This window comes from Rattus rattus, chromosome X (assembly GCF_011064425.1).
Source record: "Rattus rattus isolate New Zealand chromosome X, Rrattus_CSIRO_v1, whole genome shotgun sequence".
In the NCBI taxonomy this organism is placed as follows: domain Eukaryota; kingdom Metazoa; phylum Chordata; class Mammalia; order Rodentia; family Muridae; genus Rattus; species Rattus rattus.
Window position 1 is genome coordinate 128,661,295 of NC_046172.1, and position 10,396 is coordinate 128,671,690.

Genomic DNA, 10,396 nt, shown 5'->3' on the forward strand with positions numbered 1-10,396 from the left:
ACCACCAGAGCGCTGCTCCACCGCGCCCAATTGGCTCTAAGTGCCACGCTCATTGGTTGTGCAGTTTGGAGGTGAATCCCATAGCTGAGTACTTCCGCTGCAGGCCGGCTGGAGCGGCCCACCTCTTCCGCTGTTGCCCCAGGTTCCTGGCCCCAGTCCCAGCCCCGGCTCTTATCGTCCCTACCCTGTTTCTGAGTGGCCGCCGAGCGCACGCGTTCAGGATCCACAGGGACCCACGAGCTCCGCCGCCGCCGTGATGAACATCCGCAATGCTAGGGTGAGGTGACGGGGGAGCCAGCCTTGTCCACACAGACTGGGCGCTTTACCGGGTGACCGCGTGAGCATGCTATCGAGGGATCTGGTGCTGTGGCCCTGTAGGTCTGGCCGGCGGACCTTAAGGCTGCTGCAGCCTGCTTTAGACATCTCGCAATTATCCCGCGTTTCTCTAATTCAGGTCTCGTTGAGTGGGCTCCAGTCTTGGAACTGGAGCATTTTGCACGCCGCATAGAAACCCAGCTTGTGCGGTCGTATAGTAGCAACTCTGCCCTGCCCAGGGGAAAGGGAGGCCCAGAGATCGACAGAGAACAAGGGTCACACGTGTGTGGCCCTCTTAGTCACTGCAGCCCCGGACTAACCGTGTCCCACTGTCATGCAGCCCGAGGACCTGATGAACATGCAGCACTGCAACCTTCTGTGTCTGCCTGAGAACTACCAGATGAAGTATTATTTCTATCATGGCCTCTCTTGGCCCCAGGTGAGCAGCTTTTGCGTTTTGTAGGAGTGTAGGGTGCAACAGGAGGGAAATGTGGGTCTGAGTAAGCCAAACGCAGTGGGCAAGGGTATAAGAACCTTAGTACAGTGAGGCCCTTGTTGATGGGGAAGCCTGGTAAATGAAAGGGTGTATGTAGGAACTGTAGGCTCTACAGAGATGGGATTCTCACCTGTGCCTACTCTTTTCCAGATAAAGAAAAAGTACGAGTGTAGAGTAGTGAAACCAGGCCCCTTGCATTCCAATCATTACTAGATGTCACAACTCACCATTTTTTTTTGCAGCTTCCCACTGTCCCACACAGTAGGAGGCTGGCAGTGAGCTGTATCCTGCTGCTTACTCTACCTGACTTCCTTATCCTTTCTGTCACCAGCTTTCTTACATTGCTGAGGATGAGAATGGGAAGATTGTGGGATACGTCTTGGCTAAAATGTGAGTCACCAAGGTGGAAGAAAAGACCTTAATACTAAGATGAGGTGTTGAGGAACTTGGACAAAGGCTTTGGAGAAGGGAATTGGAAGCTGTAAATTAGTTTGAGAGGCGTTCTCTGTTGTCCAGATTGGCACTCACTGTGTAACTCAGGCTGACCTCAAACTTAATAGCAGTCTTCATGCTGAGCCTTCTCAATGCTGGGATTTCTGTGCTTAGCACTATGGATTTTGTTTGTGTGTGTGTGTATGTTTTTTTTTTTTTTTGGTTCTTTTTTTCGGAGCTGGGGACCGAACCCAGGGCCTTGCGCTTCCTAGGCAAGCGCTCTACCACTGAGCTAAATCCCCAACCCCGTTTTTGTTTTTTAATTAATAGGTTTGTAGGGTAACTTTAAGCTGACAGAAAAATTGAGCAGAAGATACAGAGTTTTTCCATACACTCCTCCTCTACATTTGTTTTTTTCACTACCATGTATGGTACACTTGTTAGAAGTGAGAAACGAACACAGATTTCATTAAACAGATTCCTGTTTTTATTGTTATATCTCTATCTGTGTTGCACACTCTCTGAATTGGGCAGTTAAAGAGTATCCATCCCTCCATCCACCTCCTACAACAAGGTCACCTTTTCATAATGATGCAGAGTTGGAATAGTAGTGTATAGCTCTTTCAAACTGTCTCTCCTCACTTAGTGCTCTGCAGTCAGCATCATTCTTTTTGTGGCTTGACAGCTGAGTTTTGGGGATGACTATTGTAAGGTGATCTGTTGACACTGCACATATCTTGTAGGTGTAGCATAGTCATGATTGGTTATTCTGATTCAGAAGTTCCTAGCTGTTCTCTTTTTGGATCTGGGGTGCTGTAGGATCAACCACAAAGAGTTTGTGTACCTGCTGTGCACAGGTGTTCCAGATAGACAGTACCCATACCAGGCTCCTTTCTAGCTTTCTCTTCTAGGGAAGAGGACCCAGACGATGTGCCTCATGGACATATCACCTCACTGGTGAGTAGAGCTACTGAGGGTTTGGAAGAGGTGGATTGGACATAATTGAAGGAGCCACAGTGGTTGCACTTCTATCCAATTTTCTTCTCTCAGGCTGTGAAACGTTCCCACCGGCGCCTTGGCCTGGCTCAGAAGCTGATGGACCAGGCCTCTCGAGCTATGATAGAAAACTTCAATGCCAAATATGTCTCCCTGCATGTCAGGAAGAGGTGGAAGCCAAGTTGGGGAAAGGGCAATGCTGGGAAGTGGGGAGGAAGGGGCAATGCTGGGAAGTGGGAAGGAAGGGCACCCAATTGATAATGGTTCTGGGGTTTACTGCCTTCATAAGAATATGGGGAAATAGTGGGAAAGGGGAGGGGGCAAGGAAGAAGGGCAGGATATCACCTGTCAACCTGCCTGGCCAAGTTTGTGAAGCTCAGCAATGCCTTTTTCCCCTACAGTAACCGAGCTGCCCTACATCTCTATTCCAATACCCTCAACTTTCAGTAAGTACATCAAGATATTTTCTTTAAGTGGCATGATCCATCCAGTTTGCTGGGCTGAGAAAGGGGTTGAGGGACTCTAGACATTGCTGGGAGGGTTTCTGTATACTCATTGGCTATTGACTGACCTGAAGAAAGCATCTGTTTTCTCTGTGTGTGGTAAAGGAGGGTCCAATATATGCTGGGTATAGGAGGGGTGGCTTGGTACTGGTGAGACTGGTGAAGGGCAGTGTGGTAAAGGACTCACAGGGCTTCTCTGTGATAGTCTGGGAGTAAAGAGAGATAGACTAGAGCATGAGCAAAGGCTGAGAAATGGCTGGCTCAGGAAGCATCAAGTAAGAGCAGATGAAAGGGGACAGCAAGGAAAGGGGGCCATGAGCAAAAGCAATGAGGGATCTATTGCTCTGAGTGTTCTGATGGCTGAGGGCAGGACTCTGGACATGACTAACTCTATGAAGAGAGGACTCAGTAGTACCTAGTGCCACTTGAAAGTGAGGCTCGAATAGACTAACTTGAGGAACCACTGAGCCACACTAGACTTTGAGGGGGTCCAGTGAAGATGACACCATTGGAACAGGGTGGTGGTCTTCAGCTTTTCAGGGTTCAACATCCATATTCATGGAGGGACTTTTGACCTAGTTAAGGTGCCTCTGTGCGGGGTTGGGGATTTAGCTCAGTGGTAGAGGGCTTGCCTAGGAAGGGCAAGGCCCTGGGTTCGGTCCCCAGCTCCGAAAAAAAAAAAAAAGAACCAAAAAAAAAAAAAGATGCCTCTGTGGCAGGAACTGCTTTACCTGCTAAGTCAGCAGTTCCCAGCTGGGAATGGTAGTACATGTCTCTTAATCTCTGCACTCAAAGTGGAGGACTGTGGGTTGCAGTCCCAGCATAGGGAGTTCCAGGTTAGTCTCAACCACATAGCAAGACCCTGTCTCAAAAGATGGGTGCTGAGGAGATAGCTTAATTGTGAGGACTTGTGTTTGATGCCTGGCACTCATGTATAAAAGCCACATACAGTGCCCTGTACCTATTATCCTAGTGCTGAAGAGGTTAAGACAAGAGAATCCCTAGGGTTCACTAATCAACAAGTCTAGTTGAATGGACAAGTTCCAGATTCAGTGAGAGACCCTATTTTGAAAAAAATAAGATGGAAAGCAACTGAGGAAGTTACCCAACATGTATCCCTAAAGACTGGCAAGGAATCTTCCTAGGTCATCAACGGGTTTCTCTTCCAGTGTCAGGGATACTTAATTGGGCACACACACCTCCCTCCCCTCATCCATCTAGTGAGTAACCAGGTTGTCTATGATGACCATCTACATGCAGATACAGTGTCCCTCTTTCCTAGCAGAGGAACTATGTGTTCAGTAAATAACAGGGAGCAGGTCAGGGAGAGGAAGGCAGAATTAAGGGCTTCAACTCAATACACAAGTCCTTGATGGTTGGGCTAGGGACAAAGTGGTAGCAAGTCTAGGAATCAGAAGTGCCCTGGATGCTACATGCTATTTGGCTTTACTTGAAGAGCAGAGAAAACTATCATAGCTGTTGAACAAGAGTCCATTCAAATGAAAAACAAAAAGGAGAAACCCATTTACACTGGCTTTTTGCCTCTACAAAGGTCCTACAGGGGGAGATGACTTTTACCCCAGTAGCCTAAGAACCTGGAGAATTTGCCCCTAGGCATGTGTCTTGATCCTACCCCCAGGATCAGCGAAGTGGAGCCCAAATACTATGCAGATGGGGAAGATGCATATGCAATGAAGCGGGACCTCACGCAGATGGCTGATGAGGTAAGAGTTCAGCCAGGCCAGGGCAGCAATTCCAGCAGTAGAGGAGATTCTGTACTTGGGAAAGGTGGCTATTTTCAGTGAGACCACAGAAAATGCAGATGTCAAAGAGCTGTGAGACAGAATGAGGCAGTGGCGACTAGAGGCAAGACTGAGACTGAGTGTCAGCTTTTGTGGTTGTAAAGCTAGGAATCAGAGCCCCTCTTTCCCTTACTCCCTAAGCTGTCAAGTCAGGGCATGGCCTTCATTGACTGTAAAGGAGGCCATGGGATGCTTTCTGGGGAAGAAGTCTGGAGATGGGTGGAATAGGAGAGACAGTAGGAAGATTTTTTTTTTTTTTTTACAGAGGAATTGGGACTACTATGGTTGGGGGCAGCCTGCTCAGATCTAGGATTAAACTGGGCTAGGGAGAAAGGGTCTCTCTGACCAAGCCTCCTGGAAAGGCACTGCTCTGTCTTGGGGGCTCCCTAGCAGCATATTTGAGGGCAATAGAACTCATGTCATTTTACAGATGAAGCAGGCTTAGGACAGAGGTAGGATTGAACTACATTTCTACCCAGTCCTATTTCCTGCCTTGGCCCTACCACTTCTCACTGTGTCCCTTCCCCCAGCCAGCCCCAGGGCCTGGCTCCTCTTGTCTCCTGTCTGGAGACTTAGGCCCTGTCTCTTTCCACCTTCCCTCTGGGCTCCGGCGGCAGCTGAGGCGGCACCTGGAGCTGAAGGAAAAGGGCAGGCACATGGTGCTGTCGGCCATGGAGAACAAGCATGGAGAACAAAGGCAACGTGCTTCTGAGCTCAGGAGAGGCCTGTCGTGAGGAGAAGGGCCTGACTGCTGAGGATAGTGGTGGGGACAGCAAGGACCTCAGTGAGGTCAGTGAGACCACAGAAAGCACAGATGTCAAAGACAGCTCAGAGGCCTCTGATTCTGCCTCCTAGAACCTGCCCTACCCGGTCCCAACCTCACCCCATGTGCTTTTTACAATAAATGTCACCCAGTGGCCTTGGGAAATTTGTGAATGTGCATAGTGGGGTATGCTTTTTTTCCAGCTCCTATATGGCAGGGATACTATCTTCACAGCCCAGAGCGTACTGAGCTCACAAGTCAAACGTTTGAGGATGGGACCCCAATCTGGCTTCCTTCAACAACTGAGTTGGAGTTGGCAGATAAACTGTCTTGGGTGCCATATTCTCATGTCACTTTCCTGGCCTTCTACAGGTCTCTGTAACATCTTTAGTAATTTTCTAGGGCTGAATAAAATGATTTCTTGGGTTTTCTATTCAGCCTCACATTTCAGAGGTAGCTCCCCTACCTTGATGTTCTTTGCTGCATTGCTTTACCCTCTCAGCCCTTTACTCCTAGTCATACTTGCTCTCTCATCAGTAGGAGCTCCAGTTTATACCTCCTGGACCCCAAGTGCCTAAGTCCAACTCTTCTTTGCACTTATCTGGAAAGATCCTAGCTGGATCCTGGCCTATTCAGTTACCCAGTTGCTCAGGCTATTCCTATCTGTAGCCTTTTTAAAATTTTTTTTGTGAAACAGGATCTCTTCATTAGCCCAAGCTGGCCTGGAACTCATTACGTAGCCCAGGCTGGCCTCAAACCTATGCCAATCCTGCCTCAGACTCTAACGTGCTGGGATTACAGGCGTGAACCACTCCTCCATTAATATTTTATATTTGCTGTGAGGCAGTGGTGGCACACTCCTTTAATCCCAGCACTTGGGAGGCAGAGGCAGGTGGATCTGTCTTTTAAGCTCCAAACTAGCCTGGTCTACAAAATGAGTTCAGGACAAGGCTATGCAGAAAAACAAGACAATTCTATGCTTTATCTAGTTCTTGACTACCATCAGGATACCCTCAATGTCTTGTAATATTTCTGCAGTTTCTGGTAGGTGCATAAAGTCAAATAAAATTGAACTAAAAAGAAAATGTGAGTCCACCCCACTTCCGAATGCTTTATCACACCCTCATCCTTGCATTAACATTTGCTCCTCTAAACGTACGCGTGGTTTCTAGACCATCACTAGTGGCTCCTAGGTCCTAGGTGGTGGGCTCTCCTTGGGCCACTCACCTAACTGCAATGCACCTTTATATAAGAACTGTCACTATACTAATAATGTCCTTGGTCCTGCAAGTGACAAAGCGACCCGCCACTATGTGGAATAATTTGTTCTGGAGCTTAGTACTTTATTTGGTTGTACAAATCATTTATTAGAAACTGAGAAACAAGCGACTAAAGGACAAGAGCCCGGGGAAGAAAATTCGCAGCAGCAGCAGCAGCAGCAGTCGCAGCCACAGCCCCAATTCTGATTCAAGCGAAACTGCGTTCTGGTTGGCTAAGTCAGCGGCTTGTTCCACCCAGCGTGCTGATGTCGGTTCCTGTTCGCAAGCCGGTGACGTTCTTAGTTCTCAGGCTCTGATTGGTTCTGCAGCACTAGACCCACCGCCCTGAAGCAGGGCGGCCGACGTGCGCACTGGCTCGGCCGTGCCCTAATGGTGGGTGGGGGAGCTTGCGGATTCTCTTTAGGCGCTTAAGGAAGCTTCTCGAGGCCGGCCCTCTTCGCTGGTTGCTTAGGTGTCATTGGCGGCCAGCTGAAGCTCTGCTGTCTGCCCCGCCCGTAGTCGTTTAGGTTTCCTGGGCGGAGGTAGGAGCAGTGAAGGGGGAAACCGCAGCCCTGCGAAGCCTTGGGGGCCCAACATTTCCCCTGCTTCAGCGGCATCCGCCTCTTTCATTGTGAGCGGAGGCTGGGGGTGACTCCAGGGACACCTCTTCAGGTCTTACATTCACTGCCTAATCTTTTTTTTTTTTTTTTTAAGCATTATTTGTTTTACGTATATGAGGACATTGTCACTGTTTTCAGACACACCAGAAGCGGGCATCAGATCCCTTTCCAGATGGTTGTGAGCCACCATGTGGTTGCTGGGAATTGGACTCAGAAACTTTGGAAGGGCAGTTAGTGCTTCGAACCCCTGTGCCATCTCCAACCCCCACCCCAATCCTTTTATTCTCTTCCAAGCCCCACTATCCTTAGGGTTCCGTCTCATCTTCCTCTGTCCAGAGTAGCCAGCCAGTCTGATCACATCAGCCCTGTGGTCATAATCCTTCAGGACCAAGTGTACATTCTTCACATATTAAAAAATGTTTTTTGCAGAGTTCTGGAGACAAGGCAGGCAGCTCTGAGTGTATTCTGATAAGTGTGTGGAAGTCAAATATGTGGGCTATTATAGTTTCATGCTGAATATAAACATTTCGGTGTTTGACTGGCCTGCATAGTGATGCCCTGTCATAAATAATCCTGTATATCTAACCCTCGCTTTCCTTTTAAAGATTTAGTGTGGTGGGGCAGGGGGAGTGTGGGCACCTGTAGAGAGGGCATTAGATACCCTAGAAGTGAAGTATTAAGTGGTTGTGAGCAGCTTTTGAATTTTAAAACTGAATTCTGTCCTCTGGAAGAGCTCTTTAACCACTGTAACCACCTCCATTGCCTATCTTATTGGATTTTGTTTTTGTTTGTCTTGACAGTCTCCATATATAGCTCTGATCTATGCCTCTAGGTGAACATAACCTCACCCAGTTTATCTGATTTTTGAGACAGGGTCTCTATAGCTTAGTTTAGTTTGCAAATCACCCTGCAACTCTGGCTTGCCTCTAAGCCACCACCCACCAGCTCCCACCCTGTCCTGCAGGCTTTTAGATTCTCAAAACTGGAGCTAGCTAGATGGGGTAGTGCTGCTTGTGTTTAGTCTCAGCACTCAGAGATAGAAGTTCAAGGTAGCCTGGTCTACGTAGTACTAGTTTAACCAGAGCTACTGAAAGATACCATATCTCAAAAAGCCAAGAAGGATGCTAAGGAGATGGTTCAGTGGGAGCACTTGTTGCTCTTGTAGAGAATCCGAGTTTGATTCCCAGCACCCACATGGAGGTTCACAATCATCTGTAATTCTAGGATCTAGAGATTCTGATTCCTCTTTTGTTACCCATGGGCAATGTGCACACATACAAATTGCACATATGTATACACATAAAATTAGATTAATAAATCTAATTTAAAAGAATTTAGAAGCCAAAACGGAACAGGCCAGGTGTGCTAGTACATGCCATTAATCCCAGCACTTACGAGGCAGAGACAAACTGATCTCTATGAGTTTGAGGCCAGCCTGGTTTCCACAGTAGGTTCCAGGACAGCCAGACCCTGTCATACATAATGAGACCCTGTCTCCAAACAAAAGGAACAGGAGCTAAAGGTACAGAGAACAGTTTTACTCATGGCTTCAGATGCCAAGCAAATGTTCTAAAAACAGCCAGTTGCTTAAGTTTTCTGTTTTGCTTTTCATTTCATTGCAAAAGGCTGAATGGGGTACCATTCAGATTTCTGGAATAAGGACTGAGAACATTTGAAGGCCAGTTCAGTAGCCATTTCTTGTGTGCCTGAATCCTGGTTTGGCTCTGCTGGTTAGATGAGGGACTTCTAAAGATTAGTTAAGGATCAGATAGAAGGGAAGACAGGTAGGATGGGTTGCTTAAATAAAGGTGTTGGTGCCTGGTTTCCCTTAGTATGAGGCACTGTTGAAATAAATGTCCTGACAAAGTGAGTTCACAAGGATGGGTGTCCATTCATGTTCTGTGTGGAGGATACAGGCTTACTTACCTTGGTGGAAGATTCCAATATTGCTGCTTCTGAGACGAGCTTCTGGAAGTCTTGGACCTGGGCTTGTCAACATCTAGGTAGCTTCCAGACCATTTCTTCAAGGCTTTGACAGCATCTTAGAGAAGGGTTTTGGTATTGGGAGCAAATGAAGACCAATAACATGATTGAGCACAGTTAAAAGTCCAGAATAGTCTCCCTGCCATGTCAGGCTCATATGTGCTCATGTGCACTTTGACATTCATGCATGCAAATACAGGTCTGGACTCCCTTGTATTAGTACCTTCAAACATGCTTCCTAAGTGTCTTGCCTATTGCCCACCGTCTATATACCCCAGGGCTTTCTCTCCAATGAACTGAAGACAGATGGCTTGTCACCTGACTCCTGCCTTCCTAATTGACTAGAAGAGCCTGGTCTGCTTGTGTACACGTATAATCCCAGCACTTGGGGCAGAGGCCGAAAGATTGCTTCAAGTTTGAGGCTAGCCTGGATTGTGTAAAGCCAGCCAGGCCTACACAGTGAAGCCCTGTGAATGAGACAAAACAAAACATGACAAATTGATGAGTAGATTAGAGTTGATGGGGGTGAATGAAATCACCATTATCGTTGGATAAAGGAGGCAATAGGAGTTCTTCCCAGGCTGGTTCAAAGCCCCCCACTGGTATAGGTCTTACAGGTGCAAAATAGAAGAGAAAAGAGACAAAAAAGAGTCTCTTCCGGCAGCAGGAAGTGGTAGCTACCTATGGGGAAATGAAGCTAGTTCTTTCCTTTGGGGCTGAGTAGAAGGGGAACTATAGCTGAACCCTGCTCCCTCCCCCTCAGGGGGCCCAGAGGGAACGCTGGCCTGCAGTCCTCTGGGGAACTTCCCATCCAGCTGTCTGGACTTCCTTAGGCCTCACTCTGGGTTATGACTCCGGAAGGAGGGTGGCATCTGATGTCCAGGAAGGCTGGGGAAGCAGACCACCTAGGAACAGTCTTGAGCCTGTAGCAGCTATGGTGCCATTGTCCATTAGTATTGAGGGCCAGTGGCCATAAGGGTGTGGTCTGACACTGGGGACCACAGATAGGTTTCTGCAGATAATGAGGAACAGCAGCAGGTGGTCCCAGACATGTTGTTCTCTTGCATTACTGTTTTATGTTGACGCTTTGGACTCAAGGTGATTTAGATAGAGGAGCAACTTGCCTTAAGAGAGATGAGCCTGAAAAGGGGTACCTAGTCTTTCAGAGGCTCACCAGGGCAGTGCCAGGTTCAAGTTGCCCCGCCCCTCTAGGGACCTGCTGAGGGC

At 48.0% G+C, this 10,396-nt stretch overlaps 1 protein-coding gene across 1 annotated transcript; it reads left to right on the plus strand.

Annotated features, from left to right (window-relative positions):
* Position 1: 1 nt before the first annotated feature.
* Positions 2-5,484, plus strand: Naa10 (N-alpha-acetyltransferase 10, NatA catalytic subunit). The gene is given in 9 exon segments (XM_032889960.1): positions 2-277; positions 656-754; positions 1,143-1,201; positions 2,155-2,200; positions 2,294-2,409; positions 2,641-2,685; positions 4,382-4,466; positions 5,162-5,227; positions 5,229-5,484. Coding segments are annotated over 9 exon segments (708 nt in total). The 5' UTR covers positions 2-256; the 3' UTR covers positions 5,400-5,484.
* The last annotated feature ends 4,912 nt before the right edge of the window (positions 5,485-10,396 follow it).